The sequence below is a fragment of the Camelina sativa genome, chromosome 14, assembly GCF_000633955.1.
Source record: "Camelina sativa cultivar DH55 chromosome 14, Cs, whole genome shotgun sequence".
In the NCBI taxonomy this organism is placed as follows: Eukaryota; Viridiplantae; Streptophyta; class Magnoliopsida; order Brassicales; family Brassicaceae; genus Camelina; species Camelina sativa.
In genome coordinates, this window is record NC_025698.1 from 10,724,109 (window position 1) to 10,745,945 (window position 21,837).

The window sequence follows — 21,837 nt, forward strand, 5'->3', positions numbered from 1 at the left end:
AACATTGGGATGCGGCGATACGAACGGTATGTTAACTTAAGGGTCGCCTGGGTCAGGGTATTTTCTTGCATGCGGACTCGGACTTGCGTTTAGTTGCTTGGTGTGATGCGGATTATGCTATTTCTCCTTGTACTAGTCATTCCCTAACGGCTTGGTTTATACAGTTGAGTGGCTCTCCTATTTCTTGGAAGACACGCAAACAGGATACTGTCTCTCGATCTTCGACTGAGGCAGAGTATCGCGCCATGGCGGATACAGTGAGTGAGGTTCTCTGGTTGCGTGAGTTGCTTACGTCCCTTGGCGTTGATTGCTCGTATCCCATTCCTTTTCATTGTGACAACCAGTCTGCTATACACTTGAGTCGCAATCCAGTTTTCCATGAACGGACGAAGCATGTTCAAAAGGATTGTCATTTTATAAGAGATGAGATAGTTTGTGGTGTTGTAGCTCCTTTGCATGTACCAACGAAATTGCAGTTGGCGGATATACTTACTAAGGCTCTGGGTGGTCCGGAGTTTGATGTTTTTATACGCAAGTTGGGTATTTGTGATCTCCATACTCCAACTTGAGGGAAGGTATTAAGTGGGATATGTCCTCTAATGTAATTAGTTTATACTTGTGTATTAGTTTGGTAATTATCTTTAATGTACTTAGGTCAAAGTTGTGTGCATGTATATAAGGTTGTTGCCTTACCACCTTATGAATCAGAAAACCTTTAACACTATACTAGGTTTTTGACACTATTGAGGTTGAGAGTGTATCGTGGTGAGACTATAGTCATCTCTGGCGATCGGTACGGAGAGAGTACGGTGCCAATAAATACATGCATTATATTGGATTTTCCATACATCAAGAAAGATCCCATTTGTTTAAAAAAATAATAATATGTCTTTGTTAGTTATAAGTTAAAACTATGTTAGGTTTCTCACATTAGAATAATATGGAATGTAAAACAATCACTCATTGTCATTTGATAGTAAATTAGAAATATATGAAACTTAGCATGCAAAATCCAGATATAACTCAAATAAGGTGATCTAAACAACCTAACGTAAACTATAATGAACATGGTCAATCCACTCTTCACCAATAAAATTTAAATTGAAAGTTACATGAAATTTAACAAATTAAAGTTTAGTGATCGTCGTCTCGGCAAAGAAACTTACTAAAGATCCTGGAGAAATTGACCAATGTTACTTCTAAAATCTCCATTTTTTCGTTTTAGGCTTCTTCTTCGATTTCTACACAACGACCAAGTTTGTGGCTTCTCAGCTTCGGTTCTGTTTTGGGTCCAAATACTCAAAATTCATATAATGAACCGTCCGATTTGCGAGGAGTTTTAAAATCTTTTATCAAATGTTTTAAACGAAAATTTTGTTTATATAAAATATTATAATTATGTTTTTACAGTTTTAAGTTTTCACATTTTGTCAAAATATAAATCTTCTTATAATTATGTTTTACTATTTTAAAATTTAAAATTTTTCTTTATAAAAAATTAAGCTTTATATTATAAGATATTGAGTAAAATTTGTTATTTGTGATTTTTAAGGTTATGATAAAAAAAACTTGTCAATATGTTGATCAGATGTTGACAAGTTTTAAAAAATTGAGAAAATTACTTTTATATCTAAAAAGAGAAATCAAAAAGGAAAATTAACAATATATTTTCATTTGTATGCTAATTTTAACACATCAAGTTTTATTTATATTTTAATCACTTTTCTGTATAAATTTCTTTTTACTATATGTTTATAATAAATAATAATTGCAATTAAATTGCACATATTTTCTCATTAATTGCTCATATTTTCCATTAAAATTAGTAATTTAATAGATAAATTTTCTATTAGAATTAGTCATATAATTATATTATAGATATATTATAAATATTTATAATATAAACTAATTGCACATATTTTCTATTTAAATTAGTAATTTAATAGATAACTTTCTTATTATAATTAGTCATATAATAGATTATTTTAGTTTTATATACTTTCAAAAATATTAATTGTAATTTTTTTTTTTGAATTTTTTAATTTTTTCTGTAATGTATTTATATCAAAATATTATCGATATATTTGACACATGTCGCGATTATATGAAAAACCAACTTTGAAAACTAACTTTATATGATAAGATATTGTTTTATTGTGATAACTGTAAGGTTATATGCATTTAGGGTTTCTCAACTAAATTCTCACTAAATAAAAAAAAAAAAGTAAAAAAAAATATGAGAGAAAGTGAGAAACGTTTCTCAAAGATAAGAAATCTTGAGAAACCTTTTCTGGACAAATAGCTATTTCTAACTGGTTATATTTTATTTTTCTGATTTATTATTTAAATAAATAATAGTTTTATATAAAAATGATTAAAATATAATTTTTGGAGAAACCCACTAAATGTTTATCAATGTAGATGCTCTAAGAAACTACAAATCTATTTCTTAGCATATTTTTATTTGCTGTTCAGCTTTTTATTGCTTAATTTTCAAGTTTCAAGAGAGGACATTCACGTAGGTGCCAAAGATGAAATAAGTGTTAAAATTCAAAAAGTTGAACTGAAAGAAGCCACGATCGAGATGCTTCGTCTCGTCATGCAAACGCATGTTTTGGCTGGAAAGCTGACAAAAACTGCCCATATTCTCTCTCTTTCTCTAACTGATCACTGACATTTGGAGAGTTTTGCTTAAGACCAAAGTGTGAAATTTAAAGACGAAGACAACAAATTAAAGTACCATCCCATGATTAATCTTAGGCTTTGTGAGAAAGTCAAGGCTGTCCACAAAGAACATGTCATCTCCAATCTTTTCTTACATACGATCATGTGCTCTTTGCGTGTCCTAAAGCTATATATGCTTTATTGTTTTTTTTGTTCTCCCTTTTCAATTGTTTATACCAGTCTTTGGCATATGGCGCAAGTTACATACAGTATGTTCCTATATATTACGCTGCTATCGCTACTTTTTCAAAATTATGTAAGACAAAATTTCTTCATAATTCGAAATCCTAAATCGACAGTAGGAACTAAATCGAGCTTAATTAATTTGATTTTAGTATGTTTAAAAAAAAAATATAACTCAAAGACAAATGAAAAAAAAAACTAACACAAGTTGTATGTGGAGAAGACGATGGTATTATAAATTTGGAATGCACATATATTTTCGATATGTATGATGTATATATTACTAGCGTTGATATCAACTAGTATGAATTTGAAAAAAATAAAAAAGGAATAAGATTTCAGAATTTAGGAAGATACACGAGTGAGTGTGACGAGAGATAACGCGGTTTGGATTTGGGTAGCAAAGTGACAGAGTGAGAACAGCTGTTATTTGAAGTCACTCTCTTATCGAATTAGCATCATCACCTTCTCCCACACTCTTCTGACTTCACTCTTCGCTATCTTCATTTCGCTGTTCTTTAATAAACTTTTGTTTTCCTTAGTATTTCATGTTTATTATAATAACAAATTACATGTTCTAATATAATCAATGGTCCGCTAATTGATTCGCTAATTGATTGCTCTAATTTTTCTCATAATATATGTACGTATGTTATTTAATGATGTATATTCCTCCTTAATTAGCATATGTATGTAACATGTTGCCTTATATATATGGTTTATAAATGTTACCAGAGATGATTATATATACTACCAAACGTATTTATACTAATTACTGTGGCGTACGACGTCTCTGTTTAGTTAACGCGTAACTTACTCACAAATTCATAAAGTCACAAGCCACGATGATAAAAATCCAATTCTTTTTTACCAAAAAAAAAAAAAAAAATCCAATTCCAAGTTGTCATACAGATTAAAACCCATTAAGCCAGACATTTCTTTAGCTAGACTCGGTGTAGCAACAAAATTTGGGTTTCTTAACAATAAAGACCAAAATAGCTTGATGGTCGTAAATATACACATATATATTTGTGCACGTACGTTTGTAGAATTTACCGTCAATTTTTTTCCTTAAACTATAGAAACATGATACTAGAAATTTTTGAGTATAATAAGCTACAAATTAAAAACCCACTAGTTTTAATAGGTAAAGAATAAAACATAACTAAACCATAAATGGGGGCCTCTTTCTTGGAAAATTCGTATAAACGAGTTAACGCGTTAAAACGTAGCTGTAATTCGTAATCTCCTGATAGTGATGATAGGTACGTGTATAGTCACATGATAAAAGAAAATTTTGATATCTCAACCTAAAAAAATACTATAGGTTATTTTAGCATCTCTCCTTGATTTGCTCATCAAGTGGCTTCCGTACACAGCTAGCTATATAGTATCTATACACTTCGAATTAATTTATTCCTATCAAAATTGACTCCATTCGGTAATTTATTTTTGTTTGATATCTATTTCTACCAGTAATTTCTGTTGGACAAACTCATAATCCTTTCGGTAAGAATACAAACCGTTAAAAATATTTTACAAGGAACACATTGAAATTTAAATGATCTAAAATGGGTCCTTGTAAAAAATTAGGCTTTCTTGGGTTTTTTTTTATCATTAATAAAAAATGTACATTTTTGTCTTCTTACAATAATATGCGATGTACAAAAGTTTACGTGATCGAATAATAGAAGAGATGTTTTTGTTATTCCACAAAAAAAACAATCAAAATCATTATATCTTTCTATATTTTTCCTCTAAATACCAAGAATATTAGTTATACATGATTTTTTTTTAATAAGAAGATGCAGAACTAGGAAGAGGTTAAAAGAAAGCCATGTTCAGGTTCATTGTTCACTTGGACAAAGCCTTAACATGCATCCGAATTCGAATAAATAATTAAACTTCAAAAATTTAAGTTTTTTTTTTATTTTTTTTTTAAATTGTGTTTTTAATGAGAAAGGATCAAAAGTGTATTAATGCCAATTGCAAGGATAAAGAGAAATAGAAGAAAAACACCTGTCATGCACCATAATGTCAGATTCATACACAAGAAAACCATACTATATTTCTTTTTTCTTTTTGGTAAAAGGTTAAATTGCCATACTATATTTCATTTGACCCTATTTTAGATTTATATCAATAAATAAATATTTCATCTCTTCGTCTTCCATACCCCTCCCAATTCATTCCCATCTCTATATATAATCTCCTTAGCTCACATTAACATTTCATCCAAAATCTCTATCCATCACAGCAACAAAACCAAAAACTGAACGACCAATCTCTTCACTTGATCAATATATACGAACACATTGTGCAAATCAACATTACCATGGTGAAACAAGAACGCAAGATCCAAAGCAGCAAGAAGAAGAAGGAAATGCCTTTGTCTCCTTCATCTTCATCTCCTTCTTCATCTTCATCTTCTTCTTCGTATACTTCGTTGTCGTGTAAGAACAAGAACAAGAAGAGTAAGATTAAGAAGTACAAAGGAGTGAGGATGAGAAGCTGGGGGTCATGGGTATCTGAAATCAGGGCACCAAATCAGAAGACAAGGATTTGGTTAGGTTCTTACTCAACAGCTGAAGCAGCTGCTAGGGCATACGATGTTGCACTTTTGTGTCTCAAAGGCCCTCAAGCCAATCTCAACTTCCCTACCTCTTCTTCTCATCATCTTCTTGATGACCTCTTAGACGATAAGACCCTTCTGTCCCCCAAATCCATCCAAAGAGTCGCCGCTCAAGCTGCCAACTCATTTGACCTTGTTGCCCCTTCTTCTTCATCAGCGGCCTCGTCACCGTCCGATCATGATGATAATGATAATGATAATGATGATGATGGGATGCAATCTCTATTAGGATCTTTCGTGGACAATCATGTGCCTTTGATGGATCCATCATCGTCATGGTATGATCAGGATCATAATGGAATATTCTTGTTCGATGATGGAGCTCCGTTTGATTACTCTCCTCAACTAAACTTCACGACGATGTTCGATGAATACTTGTACGAAGATGGTGACATTCCCCTTTGGAGCTTCAGTTGAATCCGATGGTCCAGAATACATACTTTTAATTAGTTTATCATATATATATTTCTATCATTTTTTCAATTCTTTTTAAAATATGTTAATTAATTTACCCTTCGTCGTAACCATTCTTTTCCAAGTTGTTTGTTGCTTGGAGAGAATTGACGACGGACACGAACATAATACAATAATTCAAGGTTTTTATATGTACTCGATACAACTTGGGATGTTCACATGAACAAGAGATTTTTTTTTTCTCACTTCTTTGACTTTTTCTGTTTTTCATGTGTGGAGTTTCCTTTCTTAATCAATTTATTAACAATAAATGATCAATAAAACAGTGTCGTATTGACTAATCTGATAATTCACTATTCATTTTATTCAACTCGTTTACTTGTATATATAATATATGTGTGCCAAGTTGCTACCAATATGTGATGATTTTGTAATCCAACACATTATTTTTGTTTTTTTTTTGTTAATTCCTGTTTTGGTAAGTAGTAAAGGCGGTGATGTGAATAATTTACAATCATTTTTTCACTCACTAGTTGACAAGCATCATTAGTTAGAACTTAGAAGTCATCATTGATGATAGTAAAGTTCTTAAGATGATAAGATAACTATATGTAAATTAATGTGCTAATCAAATCTGAACAACTCTTTCCCGATGTGTATTCATGATTCATAAATTGTTCGATTAAATAGTATTATGTGTAGTACTATACTCACAGAGGAATCTTACTGTTTCATGTGCCGTGGAAAAGTTTGGTATGGCAAATAATGCAACACATTGCTTGGGGACAAAGTTCATATAATCATATCTTTGAAACTTGAACTTAAAAAAAATAAAACAATTTTTTAATTTAATTTATTTTTCCTCTTTTGGGAGAGAATCCCATGGAGACAGAACTGCAGTCAAGGGATATAACTACAATAGTATATATGATTTTTCAATTCAAATCATGAAACTTAACATTTATCATATATTTTATATCTCCAAAAGGTTGGAGATTTGTATTTAATAGTAAGAGTCCTAGCTTTAGTTTGTAAGTAGATTTACTCAGGGCTTTACATAAATAGAGTATTTGATTTCTAAATTTCTAATACAAGCAAACTCCACGTTACCATTCGAATATTATCACAAGTTTTGCTTCCAACTGTTATTCTTATTTCTAACATCGTTTAAAAGTTACGAGACAAGTTTTACATTCTTCAATACATGAATTTGCGCAAGCATAACTGTTTCCTAGTGCATGTGTGCGTGTATGATTCGATATTATTTTGTTGGCTAGCGTAGATGAACTTGTTGTAATAGTTAATTAGTATTGTGATCATATCCCATGAATCTACATTATACGAACACCATATACATTATTATAAAGAATAAATGATGAGATCATGTGAGTTTAGTATGATACATTTATGGGTCTTAAAATTTAACAAAAATATTGAAGACATTATCGGCTATTTGATAGCTAAAGAAAGAACAAAAAAACATAGTTAAATGGGTTGTTCACAAATATGAGGGCCAAACTAATACAAAATATGGGACCCCATACTTGAGAAGATTACATGATTTGATAAGACATTCATAATATTCATATCTTATCACATCAAAGTGTTATAGCATCTCTTTGTCAAAGGCACATCTAAACTTCAGTATTTGGGATGAAACCTTGAAGCCACATGACTTGTCTCCTGCTCAACGCTATTATGTTAGCGTTTATTCTCTTTAGTAAATGTGATTCGGATACATGGGCTTTGGTTTTGGGTCCACTATCGATTTAGGCGACCGTCATGAATATTTAAAACTATCGGCTAAGTTAATATAGAACTTTAAATCTGTTAGGTTAATTTAAAGGTATTGCAAAATGCACAGGGCTAGAAAGAAGCCCGGCATGATTTGGTTCAGTTAAGGCTTTATCAACCCAGATTGAACTATTTAACTCCAGTTTCTGAATATAATAGGCAAATGAAATGATGAGGCTAACAAAGTTTAATGGACTAAAATGTTATACTGTATAAGAATTGCATCTTTCAGTTTTCAGATCAGGTAATATACGGTTCAATCGATAATAATAATTCTAGATGATGATGATGAGAAGTTTTAGAAAATAGGATAACTTGTGATGATTTTTTTTCTCTTCTAGTAGATTCAATCATTCAAACTGAAACCTACTTATTCCCTTCACGAAATTTGTGGAAGAACCACGAAATTTGAAAGAAAACATGCTGTTTGGTTTATATATAGAGTTGCAAGCAAAAAGAAATAAGTTTTACAACAAAGTGAATCACCATGGTCAGATCCTTACCGTTTGCCAAAAAAAAAAAAAAAGGTCAGATCCTTACCTTTATGATAGGAGTAACATGTAGCAGTAGTATAGGATAAACAGAAGTCAATATCGTCAACAGCATTAGGTTTTTTTAGTTTGCTTTATGCATCACAGTTTCCAAAAAAAATTGTATTTGTTCGTGTCTTCGCTCGACTTTTATTTTCTACTTGTACTTATCTTGATTCGGAAAGAATTGGCGGCGGATGACAAAGTGTTATCATGTACTTGTCGTGTGGAAAAAAAATTATTCCAATAAAATACCTAAAACAAAATACTTTAGTTCAAAAAAAAAAAAAAAAAAAAAAAAAAAAACCTAAAACAAAATACTAACTTATATTTTTTGGTCGCTTTCAAAAATCAGTAGCTACATTACCAAACATGTGATGCCAAGCACTTTTGTATAGACTTTGTAGCAAAGAATTGTTTGCTAGTAAAAAAAATTGAAAAATTTTCTATACATGTATGATTGAATTAAAGTTAAGGTGATATGTGCTTTGTCTTTTAACGATATATATACATACATAACTATATAAGGTACCTTATAGAAGTTTTTCATTTGTATATTGTGAAGGCATTATTCTGTGAGGACATGGGTGATCGGATCTTAAATCATAACCACATGCACAATTTAATTACGAAATATATAACCCATAAGAAAATCTGAATGTCTGTTTCTTTCTATCCGGAAATAGTTCATTAAATTTTATTATTAAAATATTTGTGAAAATCGTTAGTAAGGAAATCTTTTGGCAATAAATTGGCACACATTTATAAAAGATTTTGTCCACAGAGACTGGACCAGTTTAGTTTACAGATTTAAATAAAATTGCTTTCAGATTTAAATAGCTGAAAGCAAAAAAAAAAAACCAACTAAGTAAGGAAATAGGTAAAATTTGTAAATATGTTCTAGTAAGTATATCGTTAGCATATTTATGTTATAAGGATTATTAAGAATAATTACAAGGGTAAACACTTTCAGCTAGTATAGTCTGCTGAAGATTATATTGGAACCCACAATATCTGCGGAGAAAGATGGTTGATTATATTGTAAGCAATGTTCTACATTAAAAATGTTATCGGAAGATGAGCCAACACTAATTGGGCAACTGGCAATGGCCCATAGCAAATTGGCAAACTCCAAATTTAAGAACATCAAAACTGAAAAGGCAACTTCCATTTATTTGTTTTAATAATGCAAGTTGTAATTATGTTGTCTGCTTGCATGTTTGTAGTAACCTGCTTAAAGTTAAGAGATCAATGCTCCAATATAAAAATAAAAAACACAAAAGAGATAAATTTCAATATTATTTGTAAGTGTGATGATTGGTGAGGTTCACTTCTCAGTTCATTTTTGTTTTTGAATTCAAATAATGTGAAGTTCAAAAAAAAACTCACAAAAATATCATCATGCATATGCGCTCACAGAAATCTCCAACGTTAATCATAGCCACCTTATCTCAACTCAATGTATCTACTCGCATATATCTTTATGTCTAGGATAAACCGAACCGAATATGGTTTGTGTCAAGTAAGCACTAGTATGAAGCCATGGAGGGAGTAGCATATAACATAATAGTTTCCAATGCCCAATCCTTATAACATAGAGAGGTGTAGTACGTGCTGAAATAATGGGAGAGTTAGTCTCATAATATTTTGTAGAACCGTAACTACGAAGACTTACATTGACCAAGGTATTATTAATTTTCTGTCAGTGGATGGCACCCATTGGACCAACAATTTCAGCAATCACCGCATTATTTTCATTTGATTGTAACAATCTGTATTAAACTAGACATATACAGTATATGCACAACAATTAATTTCAAATACATTAAAAATTAAAACGCACAAGTCATAACAATGTTATTCGAGTTTATTATATGCAACTATTTACATCTTAATAAATTTCGCAATCAAAGGCAGAGACATGCATGCCGAAACAAGCATTCCTCTGCTGGCTTCTCTCGTCCACAATTTTTAATGTTTAAAAAAATACTATATCCTAATTATTACTAGCAAATAATTAAAGATATAGGTCGACGTTTTGATTGTTTAAAGAAAAATTAGGTTCATACATCAATTATTGACAGTACGTATATGCCTCTATATTTAATACGTTATGTAAACTTCATATGGTGTCGTCGACCATTTTCGAGGAATTTAATATCTTTCATGCACGTATTTTTATTAGAAGTATTCTAAGGTTTTACATTTTGTCATAAAAGCTTATAATTGACCACCAAAAAAAAAAAAACTTACTCGTTTAAAAAAGTTGATCAGTCTATATAAGAAAAAAAAATTGCTGTTAAAAAAAAAAGTTCAGTCTACCAAAAAAATAATGTAGATGTACTATGTATTAGTTCAAACTTTAATAGATGCATTGGCATATTTGAAGGCACTGAACTTTTTTATTTTATGGGAAATTTGTGAACCAGTAAATACTCTATATCTGCAGGATAATTAATTTATGTGTGGAGTGGTTAGATTTCCAAGTTTCAAGTCAACAATTTTGAGTCAAAATGCTGTCAGACAATTACATGCGGGCTGTAAAAATTAATACTACAACTATAGTTTACATGGATACAAAACTTATTAATGAAAGTGACGCTTTCCAATTATTTAAATTTATTGAAAATTGTTTTAAAGGATTAATATAATAAGAGAATATTACAGATTAAGATATGATACTCTCGTATGTAATATTTATACTTCAAAGATTTTAAACTTAGTGTAATTTATTCAAGATTTTTAAATATTCCATAATCTAGTATTATTCAGTATAAGATTTAACTAATATTTTGAAAATATTGCATAAGTTCAATAAATTCTATGAGTAAAAAAAAAATGAAACACTCTGGATAATTTTTGCATGAAGATTAATCGAGTTTCATTGTTGAGATGCTTTATGAAAATTTTAAAATTGTATTATTTTTAGACAACAAAGATTATAGAAAAAGAATAGAAATCAAGTCTGGCTTCTTATAAATATAAGAGTCTAGTTAAATCATACGAGTTACTTGGTGATTCATTTCAATAAATTAAATACTCCCTCCGTTTCATAATATATGATGTTTAGAGAAGTATTTTTATTTCATAATATAGGATGTTTCCAACTTTCTATGCAATTTTGAAATTAATTTTATATTTCATATTATGCAGTCTTGTTTATAATTGGTTAAATTTTTTTAAAGTAACTATTTTTTAATATGTGTGTTTTAATTAAAACATCCTATATTTTGAAACAGAGATATTATTGTATATTTTTGAATATTCGTGAATGAGAATAACCTATGTAGAATTATTTCAAATATTTTTGTATCTTTTTGAATTTTCGTGAAAGAGTTACCTACGTTGAATTATTTGGTTATTATTAGGTTAAAGTCTAGTGGTTTATGTGAAGGTAATTACTACTACTAATTAGTACTGTGTTTTCTTACCGAATTACTCAACCCACTCGGATGCTATGGTGCACTATATTTATCTATATATATAATGTCACATGTGTTGTATTTTCTTAATAAGGATATGGAATAAGCTTCGAAAGCATTATAAAGAAAATTGAATCAAATAATTTATTTTTAGTTTACAAATTCACAATATTTTTGGTAAAATAAATTGAAATATTTTGCAATATTTGTTTGGAGTATATTGATGCGAAGGGAGACCAATCCAGCAAGAAACCATGTGATCAGTGGCGTCTATAACTATATAAAATAGAAAAAAAACGAAAGGATAGGGATAATATAAAATCAGAAATGATATATCTCGATCTAGACTATATTATATGATGATCGATAAGGACACATGGCTTCTACAACATTTCTTTTATGCGACGAAACATGTATGCATCGGATGTGTTCCTGTCGTAACCCAAACTTGTAATTAAAAAAGTATACCATAACCTATTTCTATGATTGATTAAGTAGTTTTAAATTCTTATGCATATCCATAATAAGAAAAACTAAGTACAACATTGCTGTCACCTAGGAAATTCAAAATTTGAAGTAACACAAAAGAAAACGATTTCAAATTTGCCTTTTTTAAGTGATCCATTTCAAAACGAAATATGCATTGAGATCAACGCCGACTTGGTAACTCTACGTTTTGATGAATATACATACAATTACTTTGACTAAAAAAAAAAAATACATAGAATTACTAAAACTATGTAGTTTACAGAAAAAATTAAAACTTACCAGCAAACTTATGTTATATGGCGCATTTTTTTTTTTACAATCAAACTCTATATATTAAATTATTGGAGATAACTTTTTTCGAGAGAAAACCAAAAAAGTACCGACGAACTTACAAGGAAAAAATAGAAACCTCGTGTTTTTGCACATTTCACAAATTTATCGGCACGGATATTACCCTCTCGAGGGATATATATAATACTAAAGCTAGCAAATCTATCTCTGAAATGAATAAAATTCTTCAATTCCGATGAAAATGTCGGCTAATCCTCAATATTAGACGTCATCGATATGAGGTCTAAACAATCCGTGACAAAAACAGCTTTATCTAAGTTCAAGGCCAAAATGCACTCCATAGCCCAGACAAGGGTGTCTAACTCTGCATATAAAGGGGATAGGCTTCTACGCGAATCTTTAAGCCCCATGTGCAGGAATCTATCACGATAGAAGCAATCCAACCGTGTCCGCTCCTATCCACCTCTACATGCCAAGATCCGTCTAAAAAACATACAAGGCAATCTTGTGGGATTTGGGTTGATATGTCTGCTTCTGCTAGCCCTGGTGTTGTGTCTCTAATGTTTGCTCTTCTCCAGACTTCTTCTTCTTGAAAGGCTTTCTCCAAAGTATCGTGCGGAGATTCAGATATATTTTCAAAGACATTCTTATTTCTTGCCTTCCAAATGTACCACATCATCCACGGGAACGTCCTTAAGTGTTGATCAGTTGCACCAGAGTCTCTACCACGCCCATATAGAAAATCGAGGTTGTTATTTAGGGAAGAAGAAGGGAACACCATAGGATGGGAAGAGATTGTCGATAAAGCCCATACTTGACGTGCTGGGGGGTATTCAAATACCATATGTTTATAGTTTCCTCCTCTGCTCCACATCTGGGACAATCTTTATCTCTACCAATATGACGATAATGCAGGCGTTGGCATGTTGCCAAGCACCCAGTCACACATTGCCACACAAAATGCTTAAGCTTCCGTGATGTTTTTATCTTCCATGCTTGCGCCTTGAGTGTCGTAACACTAGGTCCCTGAGAAGGGAGGTCGCAATCAGGGCGAAAGATAGCTCTCGCGGCTTCGTATCCAGATTTAACGGTATAATTTCCAAACTTTGTCAAGGTCCACAAATAACCGTCTCTCGAGGCATTCAAGCTCGGTTTAATTCCCAAAATAAGGGTAATTTCTTTCGGGGGAAAGAGTTCCCGAAGATGCTCCAATTTCCACTTTTTGTGTTCAAATCAATCAAGGTATTAACACAAGCCAAGGGATTTCTTTCATTACTAAGTCCTTGTGGCGGCCGCGCTGGCGTATCTGGAATCCATGGTTCAGTCCAAAGGCATGTGTTGAATCCCGAACTTATGGTTTTACGGATTCCGTAAGAAAGAACATGTTTTGCAGCTAACATGCTTCTCCAGCCATATGAAGGTCGATTTGATACTTGTATCTCTAATGGACTACAATATCGAAAATATCTCCCTTTAAGAACTCGACTAAGGAGGGAATCTGGATATCTGAGAAACCTCCATAGCTGCTTTGCCAAGAGGGCAAGATTAAATTCTTCTAATGCTCGGAAGCCTAACCCATCTTCCGAGTATTGAAAACACATTTTCTCCCAAGAGATCCAGTGTAAACCTTTACTATTTGCCCTATTGCTCCACCAGAAGTCGGCGATGGCGCTAGTTAATTTGGAGCATATGGCTTTTGGTAAGAGAAAACACGACATTACGTAAGTCGGAATTGCTTGTGCCACTGATTTTATCAAGACCTCCTTGCCTCCTTTCGATAGGGATTTGGAAGTCCATAAGTTTACCTGTTTGTGGAGTCTATCTCTCACAAATGCAACGACTTGTGCCTTTGAACCATGAATTTTCTCAGGGAGACCCATGTATGTGTCCATGCCTCCTTCATTTGATATCCCAACAATAGATTTGATCTCTTGACGTATATGGGATGGAACCTCGGTTCCAAACATAATGGAAAATTTGGAAAAATTAATTTCTTGTCCGGACGCCTCGCCATAAAAGCGGATTATATCGATAATTTCCTTACATTGCTGAGGATCGGCTTTGCAAAAGAATAGACTATCGTCAGCAAAAAGTAAGTGAGACACCGTCGGCTCGCGTTCGAAATACGTAAACCATGGATCTTCCCTTCTCTTTCGGCGTTCCTAATCTGAGCGATTAGGGCCTCTGTACATAATATAAATAAATAAGGTGAAATTGGGTCCCCTTGGCGAATCCTGCGAGTTGGCCTAATCCGTCCCTTGGGATTCCCATTGATCAAAATGCGGTAGGAGACGGAAGTAATGCATTGCATAATCCAACCCACCCATTTATGATCAAAACCCATTTTTTCCATCAAGGCTCTTAGAAAATTTCATTCCACCCTATCATAAGCTTTACTCATGTCTGTCTTAATTGCCCTAAATTTCTTCCGGTTGGCTTGGTTGGAACGGAGGGCATGAAAGTTTTCTTGGGCAATTAGAATATTATCCGTAATTAATCTTCCTGCCATAAAGGCAGATAGGGTCTCATATATAAGATCCGGCAAGAGCCTCTTGAGATGTAAGCTCAGAATTTTCAAGATCACCTTATAACTCACGTTACACAGGCTAATAGGACGAAATCTAGACATTTCTCGAGGTCGTTCTCCTTTCGGGATTAAACATATATTTGTTTCATTTAGCTTACCATCAAAAATTCCAGAGCTAAAGAAATTCTTCACCATCTTAGTGAGATCGCTTTTTGTGGTTTCCCAAAAATTTTGAAAGAACAAAGCAGTCATCCCGTCAGGTCCTGGAGCCTTCTCCGGATTCAGGGAGAACAAAACTCGTTTGACTTCTTCTTCTGAAATTTCTTTTGTGAGATGCTCGTTCATTGTTGGGGTAACCAAAATAGGTACATCCTTAATGGCTAATGTGGGGTCGCTTGCATTCAAGGATGAAAAGAGGTTGCTAAAGTACTCCTCCGCTACTTTTTCTATTCCTTCTTTTGTATCAACCCAAACTCCAAGTTGATTTAGGATACTAGTGATCTTGTTTCTTGCCCTCTTTTGTTTTATGGCAGTATGGAAAATTTTTGTATTTTTATCTCCTCCTGTTAGCCAAATTAATAAAAATTTATATGACTTTGTGAATGACATATTTTAACTATTACCTCTGATAAGATTGATATTGCAAAACCATTGGAACTTATAGCCAAATTAATAAGAATTTGGCAGTACTTAAAAACATCTAGAATAGAATAGATCTAGAACAGGTATGTAACATAGACCATTGATATTAGTTTCTCTAGATCACGACATTGGATGTTTGTTTAATCGATAGTTTTTGGGTAACCGCAATGCTCAGCGCCGAACAAAAGAATCTTCTTCATGCTTCCCTCCCAACTTTTTTTGTTTTTCTTGGGAAAAACCAAAATTGATTATATTAGTCCCGAATTTGCTATTTTACTATTGTTATACTAAAATATCTAAAGGGAATCGATATTGTCAGTGATCCAGATCAAGATCATAATATTATCAATCAAAATCACTTGTTCCCAAAGATTCGATTAAAAAGATGTACCAAAAAAAGAAAAACAAAGAGATTCATTTTAAGCCGTTGATTTACAGCAAAAAGATAAAAACACCAGCTTGCTTCTTCAACTATTTACAGATTGTTGTTACATTAGTAAAAATCGAAAATTACTCTCTCTGTTACAAACCTCTGAAAGAAGCTACACCATTTTTGTTGTTATATAGCTCAATCAGGGTTACAGAGACTGGTAATAAAAGAAAGAAAAAAAAAGGATTTTTTTTTACATTTTGGTATTTTTTTTTCAACTTTGACAAAATTTACCATCCATCTGATTCTGAACAGCTCTAACCGCAGCCACTCTTGCAGCCGTAGCAGACTTGTTAGCTCCAGCCACGGCTCGGCTCACCTGCTCTTCTACCCGTCTCCGTTTCACTGCCTTGTTCGCTGTTTCTCGAGCCGCCTGCAATTTTTCAAGTTAAAGTTTTTCACTTTTTTACTTTTTTACTTTTTGTGTGTCAATTCAAACAACAGTTGAGTAACTCCGGTTTGAACTAAAATTAATGTACCTGAACCGCTCTAGAAACAGGCTCGCTCGTAAGAGGAAGAGAAGTTACAAGACTCCCTGAATCCCACTCACCAGATTTAGCATCACCTGTTCTAAACGAGTAAGCACCAAACCCTTGTTTACGACCTTCATGCCATGCTCCTTCGTAACAATGTCCATTCGCGAACCGATACACACCAAACCCATGAATCTTATCTCCAAAATACTCCCCTGCATACTTATCTCCATTTCTAACAAAACACAACACCAAAACAAATATTATTACTTTTTTGTCAAAACAAGATTCACCCAGAAAAAAAAAAAAACAGAACAGAGATAACATACCTGAAATGGTAAGATCCAAGACCATGTTTAACACCAAATCTAGACTCCCCAACATAAGAGCTACCATCAGCACAAGACTGAACACCAAACCCATGACTCTGACCATTGAACCATTCACCAGCATAACAATCACCAGTGTAGAACTTGTAGACTCCATAACCATGTCTAAGACCTTGCCTATACTGACCTTTATATCTACTCCCTCTAGCCCAGCTCTCAATCCCATGACCATCGTATCTCCCATCAACCCAATCACCTTCGTAACGACCTCTCACGAAATAGTAATAAACTCCACTCCCATTACACTTCCCTTTGTGGAATTCACCTTCGTAGAAGTCTCCGTTACTGTAGAATTGAACACCTTCTTTGACGAATCGCTTCACAACCTTCTTCTCCGGTTTGTTGGTATCGTCTCCGATGTACCATTGTACCGGTTTAGATTTCGGGTTTCTTCCTTGGAAACCTAAGACTCTGGTGGTTTCGTCGCAGATTTGTTTGATTGCGATCACGGTTTGGTTTAGGAGTGCGATGTTCTTGGAAGCGAAGAAGAGAGCTACGGCGACGAAGATGAGAGCTAGCAAGAGATTTTCCGATGTGAGGATCTCATCGGTTTGTGAGAAGACGACGAAGAAGAAGAAGGAGGAGAGGCTGAGGAAAGAGAGAGAGACCATGGTGAAAGCTAAACCGGGATTAATCCGAGTTAAACCGGTTTTAGGATTTGATGAACCGAATGGTTTAGGTGGTTTTCGTCTCTGCTTCTCTTCTTTCTCTCCGGCTTCTAGATCTTGTTGCTCGCCGCCTTCCACGATTGAAGATAAGCTTTGAAAAGACGATCGGACATTTGAAGATGACCGGAGCAACGACGACTGCGTCCTCGTTAGCTTCGCCGCCGCCTGTTTCTCCATTTTCTTCTTTCCAACAAAAAAAAAAACAAAACTTCGAAACTATCGAAACGAAAACAGAGGTGAGATTCCGGTCATAATCGATTTCTCCGGCGAGAGTACACTAACCGCTGCTTCACCACCGTAACTAGCATCACGCACGACTTTGTTAGAGAGTGAGAGGGAGATTTGCGAGTAATTTTTTTTTGGTTTGGCTCTCTTCGTTGTTAATTTTTCCGGTACCGGAGAATTTTTTAAAACGGCGAAGCTCAGTGAGAGAGAGAGAGAAAGGGAGAGGAAGCGAAGAAGAAATGGACCGGGTTTGGGCTTTTTAATTTAAAGAGATGAGATTAGATTTAATAAGAACCGTTGGATTAAGATCTGACGGTTGATTAAGTAAAGAGGAGAAGGAGAGCCGTTGGATGTTGTGTGACCGGTGATGATGGGAATATATACATTACATTGGTCGACGGATCCAAACATGAGCGGTCTTTTAGCTTTTACTGTTGCAAAAGCTGGCACGTGCCATTACTTTAAGTACACAGTTTCTAATAATATTAAAGTATTTTTTTTTATTACCAAACTGATTTACAGAAAAAAAAAAATCTCTGCTTTTCGATAAAATTGTTAATGACATCCTTTACAATTTTGTTTTTTTGTTTTTTTTTTTTTAAATAAGATTTGTTTCCTATTAAAATAGGATTAGGGTAATATAGTTTTATCTAAATAAATCTTTTTTTTTCAAGCTTATCTAAATTAATCATTTCTTATAAAACATACAAAATGCCACCAGGATGCCCGCTTTACATTTTCATTTAGCATAGGAATAACTTATGTTTATTATTTTATTTAGTTTAGTTAAATTCAATTTTAATTTTCATAATTGTCACAGCCAAGAAAACCATTTTTGGTTAATTTCTTTTTAAAAATAAAATTAACCTAAATATATTTTTCTTATTTTTACACAAACTAAAAATTTATTATTATAATATTATCTTTAGATTAATACTCTTAATAGATTATTTATATTAATTTCATCACCTAAGTATAAAGGTAAATTGGTCAATTACAATCTAAAGTCTAAACTAAAGTAATTGGGAAAATAAACAATTAGTGGTAATTTTATTAATGATAAAAAAAATTTGTGGTATTTTTGCCATTTCTCAATACATTTTTATAAAACTATTTTTAGCATGATTATAATACTTAATTTGGAGTAATATCTTCAGGTTAAAATAAAAACCAGATCAATTCAATGGATCTAAATTAAACTTTCCATAATAATGACATACATAAACATCACCCTTGGAGGAAAAGAAAAAACATACATAAACATCACCCCTAAGCCAGATTTCTACTATTCATGCATATAGGAGTAGTAATAACTTTATTTGTGTATCAACAACAACATTTGAATTCATTTTATTTTTGGTAAGAAATCTGGTAGGTGATCTGCCAGCAGAATTGTTGAAACCCGCGATCAGTTACTATCCACGGAATTTGTTTTTTCAAACAAAATATTAATGGCCAAGAAAAAAAAAAAAAAAGAGAGCAGGATGGTTGGATCTAAAATCAAATCGTGAACAACCTATTTTAACCAAACATCCTCGTTTGGTGTAGTTCGATGTTATTAGCCTCCGAGATTAGTTATATTTCAAACAACATAACTTAACTACAAGCTATGTATATTACACTGTTTCATCTAATTTCTGGTATGGTTTAGAAAGTTCTATGAAAGTGTGTGTGTATGGTAAATATAAAATAGTTTGGTTGTTTTGTAATAGTTAGAAAAATTGAAACGTCGTAGAGACTAGAGAGTGCAACAATCTTTTTCTTACTAGTCAAATCACAACAACAATATAAGTATAGTTGCCATGATATTACATAGTTCCATTTGATAGCTTTTTTAATTCATGACTACTTTTTATTGCTAACAACGTTGGATTATAAAATGGATTAAAACAGGATATTATCATTTAAGCAAACATCTCTTTCAAATGAGATCTAAAGTCAAAACTCCTCATCCGTTTTAACTTTCGGCTACGATAAAGGCCAATTGCAACAGAGAGCCATGCGTATGCATTCTAGTCATTATATTCGAAATTATCACAGCTTAGCAATCTCCTTATCTTTTTTTTACTTGTCAAATTTTAATATTTGTTATATCAAATTTTTCTTATTTTTCTTTTCAGAAATATGCAAAAACCATTTTTTCACTCATAAAATAATACATATATAAATGCTGTAAATATTAACGAATTTCTAAGTGAATGAAATGATCTGGATGATATTTAAACCAAAAATGTTATATATGTTTAGTAAATTACGTGGATAAAATGTAGTTGGCATGATCACATCCTACGCAGCATGTACAATAAAACAATTAAAGATTTAAATCATGGAAGAGAAAGCACAATCATGATGTATTGTCCTTCTTCCGTTACCTTCACACTTCGAAGCCTTATTCCCTTAACGACTCCCGTAACCAACTTGCAACAATATCAAAGGAAGAAACTGAGCTCCACGCAAACATAGACTCACGATTCACCAAGCTTCAAAGAAAACCAAGAATAGAGAGAAGCAGAACATGCTTTTTGGGACTTCATTTAGACGAATTCGGCCCATTCCATTCAAAGTCCATAAGCATATGATTTAACTTTAAGTAATATATATTTTTATTATTATATAAAAATTGATACTTACATGTTTTTTTTAATGAATAAAATAAGACAACTTTTTATTTTTCGAAATATGATATAAAAATAAAAATATATAGTTTATAGATTTAATGAGGGAACAACTTTTTTTGTATGTTTAATTTGGTACTTACCATTTTACTAACATATCCAGGGAAATTGTTCGCAAAACCTTTTCACAGGACTTTTATCTCCAGGGACGAAGTATTCCCCACTATTGTATGGGTTTCCATCACAAACTTGCTTGCAAGCGTCAGAACATTTGGCTGGAGTTGCTTTTTTGCCGGTCTTCATGCACACGTTCGTAACACAGTTTCTAAGACATACATCTAGCGCTCTCTTGTTCGAATGAGCGACTTGTGCCGAAAACATCATCGTACATAACGTTATAATCATTAAAATATTGCATATTCTCTTTGACATTTGAACCGCCATCTCGTTGGTATTCTGATAAGTCTAAAAACTTTTCTTTTACTGTAGTTCTAGTTTTCAATGAGATGATTTGGTGAAATATGATGGGCGGTTTTAGGAGATTTATATAGTAAACAAAGTTTTATCGGTTTTAAAAGTTGTTAACTGTTAGAGGTTAATTTGTTCTTCGTTTCTTTTTTTGGACATCTTAGATTCTTAGGTGCTATATTGGTTTGACTATCTGCGTAACTATATGCCATAAGCCTACAAAATAAACAATATCTTATTAGTGGCCTTTTATTTTTCTTACGGGTTGTTAAGAAAAGCTATTTTTGACTATCTGCGTAACTATATGCTACAAGCCTACAAAATAAACAAATATCTTAGTGGCCTTTTATTATCTTCCTAAGCTCGTCAATCAGTCCATGTGAGAAAAGATACATCTATTACGCGTAGTCGCCTAATATTAATTCTCTTAAGATAGAAAAGAAATAAAAACTCTTGGCCATATATGTGTTTTCAAGGCATTCAAATTGGAGTTTTGTTAAATAGCTGGAAATTACATGATTTTCATTTAGGAGAGTCCATGATGATGATGATACATTGCCTTCAAAGCTTTCATTAGATCAAAGAAGAATAGATCCATGTATCTTTCATCAACGAGGAAGTCAGAGTTGTTGTTGATTATATGCAAATTATGTCGCTCAACAAGGATTACCCAAAGAATTTGAAAGGTAGATATATAGGAGCGACGAATAAGAACTTATCAAAGATTACATGGAGAAGAGAAGGTAGGAGTTGAGGCAGAGACGCCAGAACCTCGTAGTCAAGATTAGCGGGTGGAGCAACATGGAGGACCGAGAGAGATGCAAAATAAAATGAAAATATTTGTTACTCGATAGGTTATGAGTTCTTATCATATGGGCGTGTATGCTTATATGATGTTTCTTTTTTTTTTTTTTTTTTTTT

General features: G+C 32.7%; 3 protein-coding genes across 3 annotated transcripts; 1 reads left to right on the forward strand and 2 right to left on the reverse strand.

Moving 5' to 3' along the window:
- LOC104740886 (ethylene-responsive transcription factor ERF012) lies at nt 5,065-6,294 on the forward strand. The gene has a single exon (XM_010461611.2). The coding sequence runs from the start codon at nt 5,243-5,245 to the stop codon at nt 5,954-5,956; it is 714 nt and encodes a 237-aa protein (XP_010459913.1). The 5' UTR covers nt 5,065-5,242; the 3' UTR covers nt 5,957-6,294.
- On the reverse strand, nt 16,080-18,082 carry LOC104740887. Its single transcript, XM_010461613.2, has 3 exons — nt 16,881-18,082; nt 16,558-16,786; nt 16,080-16,451 (listed from the first exon to the last, which is right to left on the reverse strand). Exons 1-3 carry the CDS (start codon nt 17,783-17,785, stop codon nt 16,293-16,295), a joined length of 1,293 nt encoding a protein of 430 aa, XP_010459915.1. The 5' UTR covers nt 17,786-18,082; the 3' UTR covers nt 16,080-16,292.
- LOC104740888 lies at nt 20,599-20,892 on the reverse strand. Its single transcript, XM_010461614.1, has one exon. It carries the CDS (start codon nt 20,890-20,892, stop codon nt 20,599-20,601), a length of 294 nt encoding a protein of 97 aa, XP_010459916.1.